This window comes from Cervus elaphus, chromosome 5, assembly GCF_910594005.1.
Source record: "Cervus elaphus chromosome 5, mCerEla1.1, whole genome shotgun sequence".
NCBI classification, from domain to species: Eukaryota; Metazoa; Chordata; class Mammalia; order Artiodactyla; family Cervidae; genus Cervus; species Cervus elaphus.
Genome location: NC_057819.1, coordinates 11497861 through 11522085, shown reverse-complemented (window position 1 = coordinate 11522085; position 24225 = coordinate 11497861). Strand labels below are relative to the sequence as shown.

General features: G+C 53.0%; 1 protein-coding gene across 4 annotated transcripts in view; it reads left to right on the top strand.

Moving 5' to 3' along the window:
- Positions 1 to 24225, top strand: part of TPCN1 (two pore segment channel 1) — a 70973-nt gene that overhangs the window by 44022 nt on the left and 2726 nt on the right. For all 4 annotated transcript variants that reach the window (XM_043901691.1, XM_043901690.1, XM_043901687.1 and 1 more), the window contains 23 exons: positions 403 to 516; positions 1324 to 1454; positions 2860 to 2948; positions 5008 to 5042; positions 5588 to 5646; positions 5898 to 5997; positions 8262 to 8378; positions 8653 to 8777; positions 9588 to 9636; positions 10119 to 10182; positions 11386 to 11430; positions 14378 to 14434; positions 14865 to 14918; positions 15962 to 16034; positions 17382 to 17489; positions 18281 to 18352; positions 18896 to 18985; positions 20247 to 20362; positions 21091 to 21137; positions 21726 to 21794; positions 21963 to 22047; positions 22833 to 22972; positions 23494 to 23574. In XM_043901691.1, coding sequence (XP_043757626.1) covers positions 403 to 516; positions 1324 to 1454; positions 2860 to 2948; positions 5008 to 5042; positions 5588 to 5646; positions 5898 to 5997; positions 8262 to 8378; positions 8653 to 8777; positions 9588 to 9636; positions 10119 to 10182; positions 11386 to 11430; positions 14378 to 14434; positions 14865 to 14918; positions 15962 to 16034; positions 17382 to 17489; positions 18281 to 18352; positions 18896 to 18985; positions 20247 to 20362; positions 21091 to 21137; positions 21726 to 21794; positions 21963 to 22047; positions 22833 to 22972; positions 23494 to 23574 — 1920 coding nt within the window. The remainder of the gene's footprint in view (positions 1 to 402; positions 517 to 1323; positions 1455 to 2859; positions 2949 to 5007; positions 5043 to 5587; positions 5647 to 5897; positions 5998 to 8261; positions 8379 to 8652; positions 8778 to 9587; positions 9637 to 10118; positions 10183 to 11385; positions 11431 to 14377; positions 14435 to 14864; positions 14919 to 15961; positions 16035 to 17381; positions 17490 to 18280; positions 18353 to 18895; positions 18986 to 20246; positions 20363 to 21090; positions 21138 to 21725; positions 21795 to 21962; positions 22048 to 22832; positions 22973 to 23493; positions 23575 to 24225) is intronic.

Genomic DNA, 24225 nt, shown 5'->3' with positions numbered 1-24225 from the left:
CCGCGAGCCGCGGCTCTCTGGGGGTGTCGGGGGTGGGAGGGGGGCAGAGTAACTCAAGCCTGAGAGGGAACATTCTGGAAGGGGAGACACCCCACGGATTTCAAACGGGGAGGCCCCGGGAGTAGCTGGCTCACCAGTCTTGCTTGGGGTCCCCGCCCAAGGGAATGCACCACCCCCAGTCTTCCCTGGGATTCCGTTCCCTTGTAACTTCTAAGGAGGGGCGGGGGACGCCCTCGGACTGCCTCACTTAGGACCCGTGGCCAAGCTTTGGCTCCAGGTGAAAAGCATACCTGATCAGCAGTCCTGCCCACTGTCTCCAAAGAAAAGCCAGCAGGTGTGCTCACTTCTCCGACTGGGGAGTGGCTGATGACGCTGCATCTCCTTCACGCCCTGTGGCTACAGGTCCACGCAACCCTGGAGCTGTTCGCCCTGGTGGTGGTCGTGTTTGAACTCTGCATGAAGTTGCGGTGGCTGGGCCTTCACACCTTCATCCGGCACAGAAGGACCATGGTCAAGGTGATGTGTCCATCTCCAGCATTTCCTTGTCAACGTCAAGCCTGTATCGTCAGTTCAACTGCAAATCCCCCATGGGCCTAGTCGTGCACTCGAAGCGTAACTCTGGGTCCCGGACTTCACCATGCTTCCAGCTTTGCTCTGGGTGTCACGGTGGTACTCACAGTAGCTAACATGATCCAGTATTTAGTTGGAGCCAAGCACCAGCATGGTGACTTTTGTGGGAAATGTGTAACTATTCCTAATTTACCTCCAGCCAGTCGCAAGAGAATGGGATCTGAATCCTGGAGAGCTAGGATTCCAAACCAGCCTGGCATGGCCTCCACACTCATGGCAGCCAGTGCCGTATGTGTCCACTTTCTCTGTAGCAGAGAGAGGCATCACTTGGAATGTGTCAGAGTAGTATTTAGCAGTGTCAGAAGTGCACACACTTGACGGGGAGGATGTGCCCAAGGAATTGGAGATCAGGACATGCCGAAGACCCCAGGGCGGGCAGGGAGAGCTGGAACCAGAGGGTGGGTGGCTGTGGCTTGCGGAGTGGTGGTTTTGTTCAGTGGGTACCCTCTGATGAGCTGCTGGGAGCACTGATCGCCCTGGAGCTTGTTATCCTGGGTCAGCAACCAGTGGACGTCTCCCTGGGGCCTACCTGATGTTGGGGGAAGTGAGAGAGGATGAGGGAAGGGCTTCTCCAGGCTCCCCTCGGGGATGGGGAGGTATGGGGGACCAATATCTAGCTGGCCCTCTGGCCAGGGCATACAGGAGGGGCTGGGGCACAGGGGCTAATGGTGCGCCTTGCCCGGCCTCCCCCAGACCTCCGTGCTGGTGGTGCAGTTCGTGGAGGCCATCGTGGTGTTGGTACGGCAGACATCGCACATGCGGGTGACCCGGGCTCTGCGCTGCATCTTCCTGGTGGACTGTCGGTACTGCGGCGGCGTCCGGCGGTAAGGCCTGGGGAGGAGCTGCTCACTCAGGCGCTCGCCCGGCCCGGCCCGGCCCCCTGGGTCTGTGGTGGAACAGCAGTGAGTCACCTAGCAATAAGGTCCCTCCTGCACTTGGCTAGGTCACATTCCTGATCACTTCCCTCTGTCATTCGACCCCTACAGAGAGGAGGGTGGTCCTCCCACTGCAGTTCAGGTCTCTGTACTCCGGGTCCAGGGCGCTCTCCCATCATTACCTGTGCCCCTCTGGGGCTCCTGGCACAGTATCTGCCCAAACACAGCCTGCGGCAGTAACTCAATGAAGTCCACGCAACTCAGCAGGCGGTCCTGACACTTCCCCTGGGACTGGGGGACTGAACTCAAAACAGGCCATTGACCTAAGATCAAGCTGAGTTTTTGTTTTCTTTTTATTTTTTTTAATGCTAGTGTTGATTTTTGGTCAGTGCTGGGTCTTCATTGCTGCATGGGCTTTTCTCTAGTTGCAGTGTGAGGGCCCCTCATTGCGGTGGCTTCTCTTGTTGCAGAGCATGGGCTCTGGGTGCTCAGGCTTCAGTAGTTGTGGCTCTCCAGCTCTAGAGCACAGGCTCAATAGTTGTGGTGCACAGACTGAGTTACTCTGAGGCATGTGGGATCTCCCAGACCAGAGATCGAATCCGTGTCCCCTGCATTGGCAGGTGGATTCTTCACCACTGAGCCACCAGGGAAGCCCCGGACTGAGTTTTGAGAATCCATCTAGAAAACCTCTTAGCTGGAGTCCTGTGAATGAGAGGGGGCTAGCCATTCACTCTTGGTGAGGTTGCTCAGTCGTGTCCGAGTCTTTGAGATCCCATGGACTATGGTCGACCAGGCTCCTCTATCCATGGAATTTTCCAGGCAAGAGTCCTAGAGTGGGGTTGCCATTTCCTTCTCTAGGGCATCTTCCAGACCCAGGGATCAAACCCAGGTCCCCTGCGTTGCAGGCAGACGCTTTACCATCTGAGCCACTGGGAGAGCCCACGGGGTCACTCTTGGTTCCCCGTCTGCAAAACTGGAGACACATGTCCTCAGACTGAGTAGCCCTGAAATGTCTTCCCGCATCCCATGCAGACTGACCTTGGCACCCGAGGCCATGCACCCGGCTTTGGCCTGCCTGCTCCATCCCTTGCAGGCACTTGCCTGCTTGGGCTCAGTAAGCACCACGCCTGCCCTGGTTCTTTCCCCATCACCCCCTGAGTGGAAGTCCTAGGAGATCACTGAGCATGACGTCACAAGCCAGGGTGCAACGGGATTTAGCGTTCCAGGGCTTGGGAGCACCAGGCCCCCATCTCGACAAAGGCATCCCGCACTGAGGAGCCCCAGACCATGCCCCCTGGGCCCCAGCCCGCCACCCACCGCCCCTCACCCCTCCTGGCCCTGTCTCTCTCCCCAGAAACCTGCGGCAGATGTTTCAGTCCCTGCCACCCTTCATGGATATCCTCATGCTTCTCCTCTTCTTCATGATCATTTTCGCCATCCTCGGTGAGTTTTTTCCTGAGCCCCAGTATGCAGGCACTCTGTAAAAGCAAACTTATCATTGAGAAAAAAGGCACTTTGACAGTTTTAGAAATTCAGGAAGGTTTTCAGAATGATAGAAACACTTGTGGACTCCAGCTTAGGAAATGCGGTATTGGGAGGAAAAAAAAATAGAAGCCACCTTTGTAACCTTTCTTGATCTGAGTTCCCTTTTGCTCCCAGGGGGTGCCCCCAGTCTTTATTCACACTGATGCATGGCAATGCAGGCCATTTGTTTTCACTGCAGTGTCGTGATCCAATACGTGAATATACCCACATTTATTTACCACTTCCTCCGTTGGTGGGCATTTTCCTCTATCGCAGATCACATTGATGTGAACATTCTCCTGCCTTTCCTGGCGCGCTCTCACGGGAGTTTCTCTACAGCATATGCCTGGGACCTTAGGGTTGACAAAGTTCAGCTTCACTAGGTGTTAAAGCAAGGTCACGCCCTTTCTAACAGCGGAGGAGGCCTTGCCTCTTCAGATAAGATCAAGTATTGATGCAACTCCCACATTCAGACACGGGCTTTAGACAGTGGCGGTCTCAGAACACGGCAGGGAAGCCCAAGGTCCCTTCCCTGGTGCTCAGATGGCAGAGACAGTGGAACCAGAGGGCCGTGACTCTAAGGCCCCCACCAGTGCTGAAACCCCTGGGCCCTTGTGACAGTCTGTTCCCCGAGCCATTGACTCCCACCCTCCCACCCCACTCTGGATAGAATTTCCTTGGTGTTCCAAGGGGCTGACTTCCCTTAGGGGCAGAGTTTCAGGATTTCAAGGACTCAGGGGAATAGCCCATTCTAAGAGAGAGGAAATTAATGGTGCCCCCACCTTGGACCCTCAGCTGCAGGAGAACAGTGGGGTCCCTTTGAAGTTGTTACCTGGCTGTCATGTTCTCAAAACCAAAGATTGCAAACCAGCAGTCTGGGTTCCAGACCCAGCCTACGGATGAGTTTTGTTTGGTCTGAAAGTGTTGAACCAGCATTTTATGTTTTATTTTTTTAAGATTTTTCTGATGTGGACCATTTTTTAAAGTCTTTATTGAATTTGTTACAACATTGCTTCTGTTTACATTTTTTTGTTTTTTTGGGCACAAGATATGTGGGATCTTAGCTGCCTGACGGGATTGAACCTGCACCCCCTCCACTGGCAGGTGAAGTCTTTAAAAAAAAAAAAAGCTAATTAATTTTAATTTTTATTTAATATTTTATTTTAAAGTATTTATTTATTTGGCTGCTCCAAGTCTTAGTTGCAGCATTTGTGATCTAGTTCCCTGACCAGAGATCCAACCTGGTCCCCTGCATTGGGAGCTGAGTCTTAGCCACTGGACCACCAGGGAAGTCCCTTGAGCCAGCATTTTTAAAACTAGATTTTTTGACATGAAAATACAGATTTCCAGCCTTAAAATCTTAAATTTTTTTAAACTTTCGTTTTTTTTTTTTTAATTGACATGTAATCGACATAGCACTGTATTAGTTTTAGGTGTGCAGCATGATGATTTATTATGTACATACTGCAGAATGATCCCCATAATAAGGTTAACAGCATCATCTTTATACATACTTATAGTTTTTTTTTCCCTTCTAATGAGAAGATCTACTCTCCTAGCAACTTTCAAAAACACAATAACGGTATCATTAACTAGAGTCCCTATGTTGTGCATCCAGCCTTTGTGTTTTTTGGCTGCACTATACAGCACATAGGATCTTAGTTCCCTGACCAGGGATCAAACCCCAGCCCCCTGCAGTGGAAGCACAGAGTCCTAACTGCTGGGCCACCAGGAAGGTCCTCAACTGGCCTTTTGTAATAATAGCTTCAGTGGTGCTTGGATCACATTCCCGAATGGCAGCAGTTACCTGGTGCCTTCAGCCAGAGCATGCGCTCTGCTCTGCTGTGGTCCCCACCACTCGCTACGCTTTCCCTCTGCCCATTGCACTCATTTACATTTATCAGTATCTGTCCAGTCCTTTTGACATCTGGGTTTGGGACTTCTGCTCTAACCCATGTTTCCCACCACCTTCTTCTAGGTTTCTACTTATTCTCCCCTAATCCTTCAGACCCCGTAAGTAATCAACACGTTTGTCTCTGTCTTCCTGTGTGTGGGGCCTTTTCACTTCGGGCCAGGTGGCTGGACTGACCCTCCCCCGGCCAGCCGTATTAGGAAGGGATGCCCTGCTTGGTTTCTCATCATCGCTTATGGCACCTGGACGTTCATTTCCTTCTTCGAGTGCCAAGGGGATTCCCTGTCCTGTCATTGAGAGGGGTGTTTCCAGGATCAGATCTGGAACACTGAAACATTTTGGCAGAGGAGTGGTGGAGGAGAGCCCAGCTCATTGTGCAAAACATGTGATTCTCTGGGAGACAATCCCGAGGCCAGGTGTCTGCTTCTGCCAGAAGCATTGAGCTCAGGAAGGAGGAGGCCTTGGACTCCGAGTTTGCTTGTTCCTCTGCCATCCTTAAGGGATCCCGCAGGAGGAGGGAGGGGATGCGTGGGTGGGGTGGGGGAGGATAGGGCTCTGGAGATGACCCACTGCACACAGCCTGTTCCCAGTGGTGTGTGCCCTCGGCCTGGCACCCATGTGTCCTCTGGCCCTCCTGTCCCCACAGTACTTCAGCACCCTGGAGAACAGCATCGTCAGTCTGTTTGTCCTTCTGACCACCGCCAAGTAAGTTTGGACTCTGCTTTGGCTTCTGCCTGCCCTCTGGTAGTGCCCAGGTTTCTTTCCTCTTTTCAGCCAAGGCTCTTCTACGTCTTGGCTCAGACAGCTGCTCAGGGCCACCATGAGGGATGGGAGTGGCCTGGTGAGCTGAGAGTGGGGGAGGGCGGAGGGAGCTGGGAAGGCAGAAAGAGGGACGTCCTTAGAGAAAGCAGAGACTGGCAGACATGGGCCTTGCAGGTAACACTCTGCAAATACAGCTTCCCAGATGTGATGATGCCCTCCTACTCCCAGAACCCCTGGTCCTGCATCTTCTTCATCGTGTACCTTTCCATCGAGCTGTACTTTATCATGAACCTGGTGAGTGGCCTTGGCTTGTGTTCTGTGGACCAGCCCCAGCCATTGCTGTGCTGGGCATTGTGGGGATAAAGTAGGGGTGGCCATCCACCTCCGAGGGCGGAACATAGGGGAAGGAAGTCCTAGACCCTGGGCAGGTGTGGTGTGACTAGGAATTCCCTGTCAAGACTTGAGTTCAGCTGGTTACCAGCAGTAACTAGCCTCTTTGCGATAGTACTGCTGCTGCTGCTGATGACGATGCTAGAGCCTGTCATTCATTCATTCACTTTTTCATTTATTTGAATGCATTGGGTGGGTCTTCATTTCGGCATGTGAGATCTTTAGTTGTGGCATGCGGGATCTAATTTCCTAATCAGGGATCAAACCCGGGCGCCGCTGCGTTAGGAGCACAGGATTAACCACTTAACCACGAAGGAAGTCCCAGAGCTGGAGTTTACCAAAACTACCCTGGAACCTTTTCCTTCTCACGGCAAACAGATAATAACTGGAAAAGCTGACACTTATGAAGCCTTAGTCAGGTACTATGCCAAGTGCCTTATGGATAGGGGTTCAGTAATTTAACGCTCAAAGCCTAGATGTCTTATTATGATTCTCAATTTATAGTTGAGGAAACTGAGGATCAGACCAATAGGGTGAGTCACCCTTGCCTGCACAACTCAGGTGGCCAGATGAGCTGGTCTGATTCCAGAGCCCTGCTCTTAACCACCCCATCCCACTGCACCCACATGCCAGGAATGTCCTGTGTATTTCTACACCGTTTATTATGAACCCCTGGGAAACCCAATACAGAACACATTCCTTTAAGGACAATGTGCAGTCCCCATGCACACGGGGAACTTTGAAGGCTTGACTGGCCACCAGGAATGTTCCTGCCATCAGCAGATCGCCTCCTCCCAGACCATACCATCAGGCTGGAGCTGAGACCACATGAACGCCAGAATTATAAGGAAGAGGACTTACCAAGTCTTGCATTTATTTTTATACTTCTGATGAGCGTCCCCACCCCAGTCACCACAGTCAGACCCGGGTATAGAAATGGAAAACAATTTCTCTGGGGGTAGGTAGACTTGTGTTGCTGCTGCTAAGTCACGTCAGTCGTGTCCAACTCTGTGCGACCCCATAGATGGCAGCCCACCAGGCTCCCGTCCCTGCCTTAAAATGTGATGTCTTAAGCAGGAAAATATTTTCTTTTTTTTTAATTTCTCAAGACCCAAAATAAGTATGTTGGATATTTGTTTGTACATCTTAGAGTTTTTTTGTACTGTTGTTGGTTTAGAATCCTAAAAATATCGTCATGTGTAATTAGTTGCTTTAACAGGTATTTTGAACTGTGAAAATACGGGTATGAGTCAGCCGTTGGGGCCCAAACCCAGCCTACCACCTGTTTTTGTCAATAGAGTTTTATTGCACATGGCCACGCCCATTCATTTGTATATAGTCTGACTGCTTTCATGCTACACCTGCAGGGTTGAGCGATTTCTACAGAGACCATCTTGCCTACAGAGCCTAACATATTTGCTCTCTGGCCCTTTACAGAAAAAGTTTGCTGACTCCCTTGATCTAAAGGGAAATGGGGGGGGGCAGTCTGAAGGGATAGAGAGGCAAAGAGAGTCCCCCTCAAAATATTTTTGGAAGAAAGTGTCCCCCAAAAAGTCTTCTTTCAAATTCTGCTCCCGCCCTCCCATCACCCTCTGATAACACAGGCTGTGTCGTTCACACGCTGACTTTGGAACTGGGCAATTCCAGAAACTTGTGCCGTTGGGTGCAGGCCCACCTCTCATCCCTCGTTTCTGGGGCCACACAGACTCAGCAGGAGAAGGAACACGGGGACAGGGGAGGAAGGGACAGCGATGTCCCTCCCTACTCTGAGGTTGGGAGGGCACAGGATGGACACACAGCCTCCCTGGCCATCACACAGAGCTAAATGGGGCAAAGGCCCCAGCGTGTTCCCCTCACCGCTTCTCTCCCCTTATAAAACTGCCCAGGCAGGGATTAGCCACAGGCAGAGAAGAAAAACCGCGGAAAAATGTAATAGTGTTTTCACGAATCTGTAGAGGGGAAATTTACAAGTGGCAATGAATGACCTTCCTCTCCTAAGACTTGGAGATGAACTTCCTACACCACCTGTCCAGGGGAGAGGCTCTTCTCAACCCGTTTCTGGGGTGGCTGGAGGAGTGCCCTCTGGAGGCTGGGGAACTGTTTCCTCAGGAACTCCCTCCCTGAGGCCCAGTCGGCGTGGGCACCAGGTCTCTGCTCTTCCCTCTCAGCTCCTGGCCGTGGTATTTGACACCTTCAATGACGTCGAGAAACGCAAGTTCAAGTCTTTGCTGCTACACAAGCGAACTGCCATCCAGCACGCCTACCGCCTGCTCGTCAGCCAGCGGGTAGGGGTGCCGGGGGCTGAGCCAGGGAGGGGGGTTGGTCCTTGTTCTCCTGCCCTTCCCCCCCACCTCCACCACACCCCCCAATATCTCCTAAGTGTGGAAGGGCCAGCAGCTTCAGAAACCAGGGGTCCTGCCCTTGGGAGAACGAGAGAGAGCAGGGCGCCGTGGGATCCCACGTGATGTGGGACATCGGGCATGGCTCCCCCCAAGGGAAGGGGCAGCTGGACTCTGAGTTTTCCCATGTTCCATGTGGCCATCTTCCCTCTCTCCCCAGAGGCCCGCCGGCATCTCCTACAGGCAGTTCGAAGGCCTGATGCGCTTCTACAAGCCCCGGATGAGTGCGGGGGAGCGCTATCTCACGTTCAAGGCCCTGAATCAGAGCAACACGCCACTGCTCAGGTGAGAGGGATGCCAAGTGGGTGCAGAATAGCTGAAGGAGGCGTTGACAAGAGGCCCTGGGGTGGATGGGTGGGCAAAGATGCTCTTAGAGACTTTGTTTTCTTCACAGAGCTTTTTATGCACATAGACCCTATTGCTCAGGATTCTTTTTACAAATGACAAAGTCCAACCCACGTCCAATATAAATTCACAACAAGAAAGGAATGTACTGGCTCGTGGAATGGACTGGCCCAACTGCTCACCCTCGAGCCCTGAGCAAGCTGGGGTAGTTGATGTGAACAGATCCATAGAGCAACGTGAACAACACACACAAACACACAGCCCTGGCACAGCCTTAGAGAACAGGCCCGAGCTCTCTACGGTCAGTCTTGGCCTACTGACTGCTGATGACCAAAACCCTTTCCTTTTCGATTTGAGAAGCAGCAGGCGTTCTGTAGAGACGAGGGTGAGAGAGCTCAGTCTGAGCTGACCTCTCAGCCCCTGTTGTTCTAGGTAGTCCTCTGCTCCACTCCACCCTTGTCTGTCTGACAGTGGTGGTCATTTGGGGGCTGGCTCTCTGGGGGACGCAAGCTGGTGGTAGCCAGTGAAGACTAAGTGGATGAAGTATCAATACAATAGTCTGGGGGAAGGAGAAGATGAGAAGCCAGCAGGTACTGGTCCCCTGGGCCCCAACGGGCTGGGGCTCCCAGATGTCACCCCCTCCACCTCTCGAAGGTGACCACAGGCAGGCGGGTGTGAGAACCACTGAAGCTCCGTGGGAACGTGCCCTGATTTTTTTTTTTTTTTGCCCTTTCTTGTTGCTTATGACAGCCTGGAGGACTTTAATGATATTTATGAAGTTGCTGCCTTGAAGTGGAAGGTGGGTGCTCTCTGGGGAGGGACCAGGCCGACGGTCCCATGGGAGGGGGATGAGCCGGTCCAGCTCTCGGCTGGGCGCCGTGCATTGTAGAGAGAACAGGTGGCCCCCGGCCCACACTTGCCCGTCCACCTGCAATGTGCTGTCCAGGTTAAGAGCCCTGAGTCTCAGACCCCATTAGTCACCATGTGACATCCGGCAGGTTATGGAACCTTTCCAAGACTTGTCTCACCTGGGAAATGGGGTCATGCGAGTTCTACCCTGCTGTGTTATTTTCAGGGTCATATAAAAATAATGCCAGTGCACAGCACACTGAGAAGATCGGCAGACCTGGCTGGCTTGGTGGTTCTGGAGATCCCCGAGTATTTTCATGGTTTCCCGAGTTAGTCAGAGAGCAGGAAAGGAAGCGGCACCCTGGCCCCCAGGGCTGGGTTCCGGTCCCTGGTCCTAACTTCCTCTCTCCCACGGCCCTGTTCCTCGGTCAGGCAAAGAGAAATAGAGAACACTGGTTTGATGAGCTTCCCAGGACAGCATTCCTCATCTTCAAAGGTAAGGACGTGGCGTCCTGACAGCTGGGGACGAGTGGAGGTTTCCAGAGGCCACGGATGAGCATTTAAAGAACATGACCAGAGTGTGTGTGTGTGCACGTGTGTGCAACTGGGTGTGCAAAAGAGTATGACGACCCTGGCAGAGAATCAGTACTGGACTAGGGAGGGACGTCAGTAACATAAAAACCACACAAAAAATAACAGTGGATTTTTTTCGAGCTATTATTGATTAGTTCAGTCAGTATTGAACTATATGAATAGTTACTCATTGAAGGAAATGGATACAAAAGTTAGATAATTAAAAGAAAAGGAAAGTCTCCCACACAGAGATAATCAGTATTAATTTTCTGATGTGTTTCCTTTTGTTACGGGTTATTTTCTGTGCCTTTTAAAAGCAGATTAAAAAACATTGTAGATTCTGTTCTGAAACATGCCTTTTTACCTAATAATAGGCTTTTTACCTTCCTGTTGTATCAGGATATTTAGCTAGTGTATCTGATCTCATAGTGATGCTTGTATCATATAAAATTCAAAATTTTAACATCTGAGTCCACTGTATCATTTACCTAATAGTTTTCCCTGAATTTCATGCCAGTTTTGAAGTTCCCTGTGCTTAGTTCACAGGGGTTACAGTTCAACTATTCTGAACAAGAGTTAAAATGGCCAGACCCCCCTGGCAGTCAGTGGTTAAGATGCGTGCTTCCAATGCAGGGGGCTCAGGTTCTGTCCCTGGTTGGGGAAGTTCCCCATGCTGCTCACTGTGGCCAAAAAAAAAAAAAAACTTAAAATGGTATATCCTATTTTGGGATTTCTCCCAAGATAGGATAGAACTTTGAGCACAGCTGTTACTATTCCATGTTCTTTAGTGAGTTTTCCATTCCATTGGGAAGATAGTTATTCAATTGGATGAGTAAACAGGGCCGGGTCTAGGCCAGGAGCAAACTTGAAGCTTCAGGAGCGGCCAGCAAAACCTTGTTCTGCTGTCATGGCTCCAGGTTGCCCCGGCTCTTCCCAGAGCGGCTGTTGCCAATGCACTGTTGTCCGGGGGCATAAGAATGGGCGTTCCTCTGAGAGCAGGCCCTTCCTTTTTCAACCCCTGGACATAAACACCCCATTTGCTTACATGCATGATATATGTGGTTGGTGATTATGTATATACTTATGTGTGAAAATTTCACTGTTAACATTTCTTTTCTTCAAATAGGAATTAATATCCTTGTGAAGTCCAAGGCCTTCCAGTATTTCATGTGTAAGTGCAAAATGTCACAGCTCTAGGTCTCTGAGTCTTACTGCTCCAGAAGGTGGAGGGGCAAGGGATAAGTCATGCTGTTGGCTTTTTAGCATAGAAAATTCCAAGCATGTGTGAAAGTGGAGGGACTGTAATGAGCATCCATGTACCCATCCCCCAGCTTCAACAGTTATCATCTCCTGGCCAGTCTTTCTTGCCCATCTAATCCCCTCAGTCCAGCTCATCACCCCTTCTCCAGACCTGGGGTTTTAGGAATCAAATTCCAGAACCACAGATTGTGGTTGGTTGACACGTCACTTTGACCTGTTTTAATCTATAGGTTTCTCCTCCATCCATTTTTCCCCTCTTGCAATATTTAGTTGAAGAAACAGGATTGTTTGTCCTTCAGCCTTGTTTTTGCATGTTCCTCTGTTGCTTATGTCCTGTAGTTTGGTAGTTAGAGCTAGAGCTGTGTTGTCCAACATGGCAGCCATTAGCCACACGTGGCTATTTGAATTTAAGCCAACTAAAATTAAAAATTCAGTTCCCATCACAGCAGCCGAAGTTTGAGCACTCAGTAACCACATCTGGCTAATGATGACCAATGGGACTGACTGCACAGATGCAGACTGTTCTACTCACCCAGAGGTTTGGTGGGATTCACCCTTTCTAAGGAGCTCTGGTTCCATTTAATGGGAAATGGTGTTTAGAGATCACAGTTGGAGATGCTAACAGTACGCGTTGCTTGGAGTTGGTTATTGTTTCCAGGACTTTCCATGGACAGAGGTAGGGTTTTGTGTTTTTCTTTTCTTTTTTAAAGATAAACTAGCTTGTGAATTTTTCTTGATATTCTTAATTGAAATTTTGGACTATAGGTTTTTACCTAACTCCATCATTCTTTCATATCTAAATTCCCAGTCTTAAAATCCTAGTTCCCAGCAATATTGACACAACCGCTCACTTGCTGTATCTCACAATCCACACTGTGTCTTCACACGTAGTCTCCAAAGAACAATACCAACACAACCATTAAAATTGTTAGAAACACCACCGCAGGGATAAACATTTAGATGACTATGTCTTAAGGTCACCCGGAATAGTTTTTCTCCATGTGGGTATGTCACCATCTAGATGCATGTTTGAGATTTATTTCATTTTTTTATTTCAAAAAAAATTTTTTTTTTAATTTTTCCAATGTTGTGTTGGTTTCTGCCTTACAATAACACGAATCAGCCATAATTATACATATATCCCCTCCCACTTGAGCTTCCGTCTCCCCGCTCCATACCACCCCTTTAGGTCATCATAGAGCACCAGACTGGGCTCTCTTGTGTTATATAGCAACTTCTCACCAGGATCTACTTTATACGACAATGTATATATGTTGTTCTTTCTCCATTGGTCCCAGTGTCTCCCTCCCCCACTCTGTCCACAGGTCCATTCTCTACATTTGCATCTCCATTCCTTCCCTGCAAATAGGTTCATCAGTACCGTTTATTTCATTTTTTAAAAAAAATTTTAGGGGACTTCCCTCGCGGCCCAGGGGTGTTAAGACACTGTGCTCCCACTGCAGGGGGTGGGGGTTTGATCCATGGTTGGGGGAACTGGGATCCCACATGCTGCGTGGCACGGCCAAAATAAAATGAAATGATAGAGCATTTAAACATTATTTTAGAGATGGCTTTTTACATTTAATTTTGCTTTATAATTATTAAAAAAAATATATATATATGATTACAAGTCAGATCTACCAGACAAAATATATTCAAGGAAGTCTCATTTAATCCTGTCACCTCCCCCACTGGGTAACTTTTATTATACTTTATCCTTCCACTTTTAAAAACTATAAGTAGATGCATATATGCACACTTTCCTGTCTTAAATAAACTAGCACAGTTTATACACTTTTTTCAACTTTGCTTTTTTCAGTTAACAATATGTTCTAGAGACCACATCTTATTAATACATAGAGATGTTCTTCACTTTTTAAATATTTAACTGTCTAATTGCTGATGATCATTTTTTTCTTTCTTTTCTATGGATATTATACATGTACTTCATGAGTGTTTTTTTTTTTTATTTTTTAAATTGTGAAAGTATGATAACACATTTACAGGAGACTTGGAAAATACTGAACCGAGTTATGTATGGTTCCATTATATATTATATATTAAAATTAAATAGATACATTAAGATTTTTAGTTGGAGTTTCAATATCAAACTCTTCAAAAATTTAGTGATATAGATAGAAAAGTAGAAGGATATAGTAGACCTGAAAAGCCCTATGAACCAGTTCAACATAATTAAGATTTATAGTTGACAGTATACCATTTCATGAATGTATCATCGTTTACTCATCCAGCCTCCTGTCCATCATTTAGGTTGTTTCCAGTTTCTTTGCAATCACAAATAGCTCTTCAGTAAATAGCTTTCAGCATACGTCATTCTGTTTTTGCCAGTGTCTCATTGGGGTGGATCCTGTAAGTGGGATTGCTAGACGAAAGGCCAAGTGCATGTGCAATTTTGCTAATTAGTTCCTGGTGTCATTGAAGGATCAGATGTCTCTAGGGAAAAACAGATGTCAGTACTCAAACCCTTTGTGTGTGGTCCATCTTATACATCAACCTGGAAAAGCTGCAGGTTTTATGGAAACAGTTTTTTAAATTTTTATCAACTAAAATGGTCTAGTTGCTTTACAGTGTTGTGTTAGTTTCTACTGTCCTGGAGCATCTTAACTGGTATCCCTACAGTGACAGAGCGTGTCTTTAGGAATCTGTAGCTGTTTTCTAAGTGAAGCCACTGGTCGATGTAGCTCATGGTAGCAGCCTTAAGCAGGAAGTCACCTGTTATCTGGGTGTACACGGAGCCGCCCTGCATTCTCTCAGAGTTGCCTATAAACTAAGCAGGGGCTGCAGCTGTGACCTGTGACCCACCTGTGCTCTCTCTCTCATGAGCCTGTCTGTTGCAGATTTGGTGGTGGCCGTCAACGGGGTCTGGATGCTTGTGGAGACCTTCATGCTGAAAGGTGAGCCCAGCAAGGGGACCGGCCTGGCCTGTGGGCGCACCTGGCCCACCTGTTTTTGTTTTTGTTTTTAAAGATATATTTATTTATTTATTTGCAACTATGCTGGGTCTTTGTTGCTGGGTGCGGGTTTTCTCTAGTTGTGGAGAGTAGGGGCTTATCTCCGTTGTGGCGCACAGGCTTCTCATTGCAGTGGCTTCTCTTGTTGTGGAGCGCGGGCTTTAGGCACACAGGCTTCAGTAGTTGTGGCACATGGGCTTGGTAGGTGCGGCTCCCGGGCTCTTCGAGCACAGGCTTAGTTGCTCCCCTGCATGTGGCGTCTCTCCCGACCAGGGATCGAACCCATGTCCCCTGCGTTGGCAGGCAGATTCTTAACCACTGGACCACCAGGGAAGCCCCTCACCCACCTCTTCACCTGCTGCTTCTCTTACAGGCGGGAACTTCGTCTCTAAGCACGTGCCGTGGAGTTACCTCGTCTTTCTGACTAGTAAGTTTCTGGCAAGGCCTTGCTCATGTGCTTGTCCTCACCACTGGCTGGAACCTCCTTTTGGGTTAGGGTCTCACGGCTCTTCTTTAAAGCTGGGGAGCGTCAGGGGCGGGAAGCAGAAGTAGAGTCTGATTCTCCCCTGTCCCGATTCTAAACTCTTTGGTGGTTGCCCACTGCCCTCCAGACCAAGTCCCTGTGCTGGGCATGACTCACAGGGCCACGTGGGGCCCCTTCAGCCTGCATCTGAGGCCTCATCTCTCACCAGCACCGCCCCCCAACCTTGTCCCCCTGAACGCATCCTGCTCCCCAGGACCCCCTGCCCTCTCTCACCCTTGGACTTCTGCCTGGGTGTCTCGTCTGCCAGTGCACTCATCCCCTCACCACACCCCTCTCCTGACACCCCTCTCCCCCCATCATGTCTAAACATTAGACATAACTAGGAACGCCGCATCCTAAATTGTTTTCATTCTTCTTAAAAAGTAGGACTTCGACTGCCTTCATTAGTGCCCTCTGGCGTCTTCTGCGGAGTTCAGAGTAGCATAGGGATTCAGCGCACACACTCGGGTCAGAGAGCCCTGGGGGTCCATTCCCGGCTGTGTCTCTCGTGTGACCCGAAGTCCCCTCCACAGCTCCCGTTTCACCTCCTCCTTTCATCATGTTCCAGTGACTCCCACCTTCCTTCCGCCTCTCAAGCAGGCCAAGATCACATCCAGGCTGGCCCCTGATTGTTTCAAATGTAATACCTCCCCCAGTGTAACATCCTCGTTCCCCGTCTTCCTCTAAACTCTAAGCACCCAGTGCAGGGCCTGGCACCCCCCAGACAGCGGGATTGCGTGCTGGTCTTGTTAGTAGGCAGCCCTGGTTGGCCAGCATCTGGGCCAGGTCCTGCCCCAGAGCCCACACTCTCACTGGGGGCACAGGTGGGACGTGGGTGTCCACAGCGCACATGATCAGACCCCAGGAGAGTCCTGAGAAAAGGAGCCAGGCCAGGTGTGGGGGAGGCTGCACCAGGGCCCCTGCTCATTGCCTCCTTCTGCGCACAGTCTACGCGGTGGAGCTGTTCCTCAAAGTTGCCGGCCTGGGCCCCATCAAGTACCTGTCCTCTGGATGGAACCTGTGAGTACAGAGCATGTGTCTCTCCTTGATTATTTATTTGACCATGGCGGGTCTTGGCTGTGGAGCCCAGAGTCTTCATTCTTTGCAGCCCGTGGGATCTCTAGTCACAGCGTGTTAACTCTTTAGTTGCGGCACGTGGGATCTAGTTCCCTGACCAGGGATCGAACCTGGGTCCCCTGCCTTGGGAGCGAGGAGTCCTAGCCCCTGGACCACTAGGGAAGTCCCCAGAACATGTGTCTCAACCACGTCAGAGACTCTGATGAAAGCCACGGGCCCTCTCCCTCTGCACCCACCACCAGAAGGTCCGAGGCCAGCTTGGGTCTCTGTCTTCTGGAGGGGTTCTGCCTGTGACTCCGGGCACCCCCGGAGGCCCTCATCTTCCTCCCTGGGACAACCCCACCAGTCCCTCCTGGAGGAGGCCTGTTGGGGGTCCTTAGGCCGGCTGGCTGTTTCTGAGTCACTGAACCCTACACCCCTCCCTGACCACTAAGCTCTCTTATCCTCCCTGGAAACCACAATGCTCACAGAGGAGGGGGCACTCAGCCTGATGCGATGCTCAGCATCGAGCTGGAGGCCCCTCTCCCTGTTTCAGAGACCCCGAGAGGTCACTCACCACCCACGAAAGTTAACTCACCTGCAAAGTCAGGTAATGCTCACATGGTCTCAGGTCCTAAGAGTGAAATAGGTTAATAAGTAGAGAGGAGCTGGGCAGAGCAGCAGGGTGTGCGCTTGCAGTTGGCAGGTGCAGGGCATTAATATATGCGGGGGGATGGGGGGTGGGTCCTCTACCCTGCGTGGGGGGAGCTGGTCTCCAGGCGGGCCTCCGCTGTGGTCCTGCCCCACCCCGAAGTTCCTTCCCCAGGGTCACTGGTGTATCCTGTGTCTGCCATGAGACCAGTGCGGGACCTTCAGGAAGGGGTTTCCGACCCGAGGGGTGTGCCGTTGACTGAGAGGCCCAGCCACGCCAGCCTCAAAGACACCTGACGGCAGCAGGAAGCTGACCAGCTGTGGGCCCTGCGGGGCCGGCGGCCGCCTTTGCTGTGGTTTGGTGTGTGGGCTCCAACCATCATGCGTGCTGAGTCATAAACCAGAGCGCCACAACCTCTGAGGGTCCACGGGGACCCTCTGAGCCCCTACCACACCTCAGCCCTGATTTTCTGAGTCTCTTGTCAAGAAAAATCCTCCCTCGCTCTCAGCTTCCCCTGGCCACCACCATAGGAAACGAGTACACATTTGTAGAAACCTATGGACGTTGTCCCTTACCCGTTGTGGGGGTCTCCCTAGAGTAGGGGAGCCTCGGGGGGGCGGGCTGAGCAGACCACAGCTTCCCTTCCTCCCTATCCCCAGGTTCGACTTCTCTGTCACAGCCTTTGCCTTCCTGGGACTGCTGGCTCTGGCCTTCAACACGGAGCCCTTCTACTTCATAGTGGTCCTGCGTCCCCTCCAGTTGCTGAGGTGACGGCAGGGCTGGGTCTGGTGGGTGGGCAGTGACCAGACGGAGCCCAAGGGCTCACCGGCCGGGTGTCAGAGGTGGCTCGCCCCTGCAGGAGCTCCCGGGGTTGGTGCTTGGGGGTGCTGGGGGCCTTGTCCTCCTGTGCAGACTGCTCCCCCGCTCACATCTTGGGACCCGTTGCCTCTGACCGTGGAAGAGAACCATGGCTCAGGGCTCTGGTGAACTTGGCCTGTGCTGGTATCAGCTGCAGCCACAGGAACCCATGTGCTCAGTCACAAACCAGGGAGCCACAGCCCCCTGAGGGTCCAGAAAGACCCTTTGAGCCCCTACCGTGCCCCAGTCATGATTTTCTGGCATAGTCTCTTGTCAAGAAAAACCATCACTTGCTCTCAGCTTTCCCCCCGGGCACCAGTGTATGAACCTAGCACACATCTGTAGAAGTCTATGGATGTTGTCCTTTACCAGTTAAGAGGTCTCCTTGTGTCCTCTGAAGCCTCGTTTTCCTCTAGAACATCCAGCTGCGAGCCCGTTCACGGCCATCCGAGTCTTGCCCTGAACCCCTTCACGGAGGGGGCCCAGCCCGTCCCGCCCCCAACGTCCTGGCTCCGCCACCACCCTCCCCAGGGTACCAGTCACCTAAGCCGAGTGCCCAGCTGGCGACTCTGGGGGAGAGGAGCGCTCAGGTGGCCGAGAGGCCCCAGGCCTGCCTTGCCCCCCGAGCCCCGGCGCGGTGGATGGGCCGGGCTGCGGCTTCGGTAAGTGACCCGGCCGGCCTCCCTCTTCCCTCACTCAGGTTGTTTAAGCTGAAGCAGCGTTACCGCAACGTGCTGGACACCATGTTTGAGCTGCTGCCCCGGATGGCCAGGTAGAGCCCTGACTGTGGGCCCCCAGGGCCAGGCGCCATGAGGCTTGTGCCCCCTCGGGGCGGGCAGCTGGGTGGGTGGTCGTGGCGGGGCGAGGAGGAGTCCCGGAAAGGACGGACATCGAGGGTCTGATGGGTCTTCAAGGAGCCCGAGGTCCTGACCACCACAGGTCTCCCTGGCTCCCTCTGTCTTCACTGAGCCATCTGAGATAGTGAATAGGGAGGGCAGGGAACTGTCACCTTCACTTACCACCTATGTCTACGTTCACAGGTAAGGGTCACCTGTGAGTCTACCTTCACAGGTAAGGGGTGGATTGCTGGTAGAGGGGCGTCTGGTGCGAGAGTCCTCACCCGAGCCGTTCTTCCACCCCCCGACCTGAATCCGAGGCCCCCTCCCCTGCAGGCACTCTCCAGCCGGCGCACCTGGCTAGGAGCATGCGTCTCCCCTCGGTCAGCTCGGGGGTCTGCGGTGCTGGGGCTGCCGGGCAAGCTGGGCTCTCCCGCCGGGCCCTCGATCACCCTGTGCCCTCTGACCCTCCTCCCCAGCCTGGGCCTCACGCTGCTCATCTTCTACTACTCCTTCGCCATCGTGGGCATGGAATTCTTCTGTGGAATCCTCTACCCCAACTGCTGCAAGTGAGTTCACGGCCGGGGCCCCCCGGGGGAAGCCTGCATTCCTGGAGGGTCCCAGACGGGACTGGCACAGCCAGCTGACTCCCCAGGGACCCGACTCCCGAAGCCACCGCACCCGTTACAGCCCTGGGATCCCGTGCTGAGCTTCCAGGGCTTGTCAGTCCAGTGCAGCAGCTAGGGGAGGGGCCTCCTTGAAGCGAGGACATTGAGCCAGTCGCCCTGTCCCCCAGGCAGGCTCTGGGAGCCTCTCTCCCACCAGGCCTCCGTCAGCTTTCCCTTCACGCTGAACACTGGAGGCAGCTCCACTGCTGGACTGCGGGCCAGGGGCCCGTGGCTTCCTCCTACTTGTCTCCGGGGTGGCCGGGGCTCCGGGCAGACAGGTCAGCTAGGGGTGGCCTGACAGGATGAGACAGACACACACGGGAAGGACAGAGCAGGGAACACAACCTCCCATGATCCCTTCCTTCCTCCCAGGCCCCCATGGTGCATCCAGGATTCTCTTTAGAATCCATCCTTGTAGCTTCAAGCTCTGATAGATAAAGGTCCCAGAGACACCGGCAGTGTGTTGGGCTCAGAACCAGAGCCCATAGTGGTGGGTCACAGATCTTAGGGCACACCAGAACCCCCAGGGCAGCTGCTTAAAAGTGCAAACTCCAGACCCCACCCTGTCAGGATGCTGCCCTCCGAACGAGCTCCTCGGGGGCCCAAGGACCAAACATGTCAAACCATCAGCGTGAGTTACAGCAGATGAGCCATAAAAGGCTGGAAGGGAAGTAGCAAGTAAGCTCTCAGAACAGGAGCAACTGATTGGAACAGGAGAGAATACAACGCCCCAGCAGGTGCTGGGGGAGCCCCGTGAGGAGGGGGCCTCTCTCCAGGCTCTGCTGGCACCTGGCCTCCAGAGCACACCCCAGACTGGCGGGCGTGGGGACAGGGATGGGGCAGTTGCCTAGAGGACGCACTGTCTTCCCCCTCCTCCAGCTGCTGAGAGGGAGGTCTCAGCTGGCAGCAGAGAAATGCCAAGTGGAGGAGGATGTGGGGGGCGAGTCCGGGGGTTCCCACCAGCACCCTGGGGACTCCCCTTGAGACAGGAAGACAGGCAAGAGAGCTGGGGGCTGGGGGGGCAGGGGGTGCTGGGCAGGAAACCAGGCTGGTCCAGGCCGGATGCTCCTTGGTCAGACCTTGGTTTGTTTAAATTTTCTGTCCTCTGTCGAGGTGACCAGTTGTCTTGTGACCTTCCCCCCACCCCTGTCTCCCCGGCCAGTACAAGCACAGTGGCAGACGCCTACCGCTGGCTGAACCACACTGTGGGCAACAGGACTGTCGTGGAGGAGGGCTACTACTATCTCAACAATTTCGACAACATCTTGAACAGCTTTGGTGAGTGCAGGAAGCGCAGGCGGGCCGTGGCACCCACAGGTCCCAGGTACCGGGGAGTGGGGCTGGCTGAGGCCTCCCCCTTCCCAGGGTGTTTGCCACAGTCACTCGAGTCTTGTCTGGCCCCCAAGGAGCCTCTGCTTTGCCCAGCTTGGGGTGCAGCCCAGGCCAGACCCCAGGGCTCACTCAGTCGCCAGGTTTTACTGCATCTCCTGTTCCTTTCTCAGCATCGGGGAGCAGCAGAGCTTCATGCCTGGCTGGGAGGGGTACAGCCTGATGCAGGGCGGGCCCCAGCCACAGTGCCCTGCACCACCCACGCCAGGCCCACACAGCTCTGCTCCCGGCTTCCACAGAGAAGCTGGGAGGGCAGGGGGCCATGGAGGGAAGGGGCGTTGCCAGACGCAGCTTTCTCAGAGCATCCCATCATGACATCCTAGACCGAGGAAGGTCTGGGGGGCTCTTCCTCAGCATCCTCACCCCAGCCCTGGTCCCCACCCCTGCATCTCGAGCTGCTGAGGCAAAAGACGCATGCTTTTGAGGCCAGGCCAAGATGGGACCACTTCCCATGGGGTGGGCGCTCTGGAAGGGTCTTGGCCACTCTCTCTGGAGCGCACAGCCCAGCCTGGCAGATAGGTGCATGGTACCCAGGATAGGTGGAGAGAGGCCACTGACCCCACTCTGCAAAAGCGGGTCTGATTAAGACGCTTCTGTGTCTCCCTTTTGTTTGGCAGTGACCTTGTTCGAGCTTACGGTCGTCAACAACTGGTACATCATCATGGTAAGGACCTCCCTGTCAGCTCCTGGGGGTGTTTGCCCACCATTCTCTGTGGCCAGGTCTCCCCTCGCCCAGCCCAGCATGGGGTGCTTTGCTCTCCTATCCCCCGCAGGGGGTGGGGTTCTGCGGGAAGACCAGGATATGGGCTGAATCCAGGGGCCACCCCACCATTAGCTGAACGTGGCCTTGCTCCCCACCCTCTCTGCACATCCCTCACCAGCCAGGAGAGGCCAGGCAGCCTCTGGTCTCTGTGCTGCTCCCACCACTGGGGGGGGGGGGGGGGGGGGTGGGGAACTTGCCAATCAAGGAACAGTGTGGCCAAGGTGCTTGGTTGGTTTTTCCCAGCCCTTAAATTCTTCCAAAGGCTGCCTGCATTAGTCCTGAACCGTTAGTTCTGGGCGGGGAGGTGTCCAGGCCTAAGGAGCACAGGGGAGCTTTTATACTCAAGGAGCCAGGTTCGCCTCCTTTGTCTCCACAACTGAAGGCAGAGCAGGAAGGGTTTGCAAAGAGCGGGGGCCATGGTGAAGGCTGCGTAGACAGCGCATCCCAGCCCCCAGCGCTCGCTCACCACCTGCTTCCCTCCGTCTGCAGGAAGGTGTCACCTCCCAGACCTCGCACTGGAGCCGCCTCTACTTCATGACCTTCTACATCGTGACCATGGTAGGTTGGGGGCTGCAGAGTGCCCGCCGTCCTGTCCTCACAAGCCGCCTCCTCACTGGGCGCAGCTCTGGGAGGAGGGGGCCGGGGACACATCTGGCTGGGCTCTGGGGCCCCACCGCAACTCACAGCACCCCATTCCTCTCTCCTCCTCTCCCTGCGCCTGGCCAGGTGGTGATGACCATCATCGTGGCCTTCATCCTCGAAGCCTTTGTCTTCCGAATGAACTACAGCCGCAAGAACCAGGACTCAGAAGGTCAGTGCAGGTGTCTGCCACCTGCTGCGCTTCTGTCTGTCCAGCTGTCAGCTTTTCAGCTGTCTGGATGTCCAGTCTCCGGGCAGTACTGCTTACCAGTCTGGCTCATCTTTCTTGACCTCTTATTTGCATTATTTTCAAATACTTAATGACCAAAAAAATGCCCAGGATCTCATCTTAAAAACCAGAACAATACAGGTCAGAGATCAAGAAAAACCACAGGCCGACTGTGACTCCAGCAGCCCTCTGTCCCACCTTTCTCATCTCCTAGTCTGCTCACCCCTTAGCTGTTTCTTTTAGTTACCGTCCCTGTGTTCCTAAACAACATGTTTGTCCTCTGGTTCTTGATTTTAAACGCTGTAAATACTGTGGGCCGCAGAGCTCATAGCAACTTGACAGGCCCCTGGCTTCAGTGACTGCCTCCCTTCTCCCGGGTTGCATAGCTTTCTGTGTACTGATCCTCTGTTCTTTCCAGATTCTCCATCAAAACCGCCACATCCCTACTGCTACTTGTTTCCAAATCTCTGTCCTCTCAGGCTACCTAATCGTTTTCTTTTGGCTTGGGGACAGCCTGTCCCCTGTACGCTGCTGGCCTGAGCAGCGCTCCTCACAGCACCTGTGAAGGGCAGGAAAGGGGAGGGACGGAAGTGCTAGATGGTGGGGGCGACGTGGGGGTTGTATCCTGCAGATCCAGGGAACCTTAAGCTCCCCATAGGGGCAGCAGGGAGGTTGGCTAAACCAGACCATGCCAGGCAACTTCCCACCGCCGCCCTCCCCTCCCGCAGTGGACGGTGGCATCACCCTGGAGAAGGAGCTCTCCAAAGACGAGCTGGTTGCAGTTCTGAAGCTCTACCGGGAGGCAGAGGGAGCCAACTCAGACATCGCTCAGCTGCTCAAGATCCTCTCCCAGATGGACAGATACGAGGTGGGGAGCCCCAGGGCCTCGTCCAAAGGAGCTTAGTGCAAACCCTCCCCCACTGTCCATCCCCTCAAGTGTGTGTGTGTGTGTGTGTGTGTGTGTGTGTGTCTGTCTGTGCTGGGCCTTAGTTGTGACATACAGATTTGGTTGCCCCGAGGCATGTGAGATCTCAGTTCCCCAACCAAAGATCAAACCCACATCCCCTGCATTGGAAGATGGATTCTTAGCCACTGGTTGTTTAGTTGCTCAGTCATGTCCAACTCTTTGCAGGCCCATGGACTGTAGCCTGCCAGGCTCCTCTGTCCATGGGATTCTCCCAGCAAGAATACTGGAGTGGGTTGCCGTTTCCTTCTCCAGCTTAATCACTGGACCACCAGGGAAGGCCCCTGTCCCCACAAGTTTTAGTGACTTTTTCTTTGGTGGGGGGGCACCTTTGCAGAAGCCAGAGGAGCAGGTGAGGCCTGCTGAAGCTGGGCACCATGGCCCAGACTCAGGCGGGTCCCTGTAACCTCTCCATTCTTCCCTAGCAAAATACCGTAGCGTTTCTGGGACGGAGATCCAGGACCAAAAGTGACCTGAGCCTAAAGATGTACCAAGAGGAGATTAAGGTAGAAGCACCCCAAATGCGCTGCAATCTCCTCCTACCCTGGAGTCCTCCCCACTACCGGGTGGGGGCTGATCTCCAGTCTCCGTCTTGAGTTGTGGGGAGTGCTCGGTGGGGAGCATCTGTTGGAACCACCACCAGTGGTGTCTGGGACTCGGGTAGGGGTGCTTCAGGGCTCAGCCTTGAACCCTTGAAGCATTAGGTGGCCCCCCTGTCTGCTCTTCCACATGTCACTGACCTCATCTCATTCTCATCCTGTGAGCCAGCACCGAGGAGGACACACACAGGGCAGAGGGAGCCTGGGGGGGTGGGGGGCCCTGGCCCGCTTGCCAGGGCCAGCCTCCTCAAAGAGGGGAGTTAGGAGGTGCACTGAAACGTCACACGACTTTATACAACTTATGAGCTCCAGGTTTTTCGGGTGTAATATAAGGATACCCAGCTCAAAGGGGATACATCATGGAGGGTTGGCGGGGGTACATCCCTTTGTGAACCACACAGATTATGTTCACAAGTAAAGGGTGATTACTACTACCTGGGCCTCATTTACAAAGAGGACTGTGCAAAGCATGCTGGACAAGGAGGTTTGCACACCTCTAATTAGAAAGGGAAAGACTGCTCAGTAATTTTCCCACTTAGGGGAACAGTCAGCCTTCCC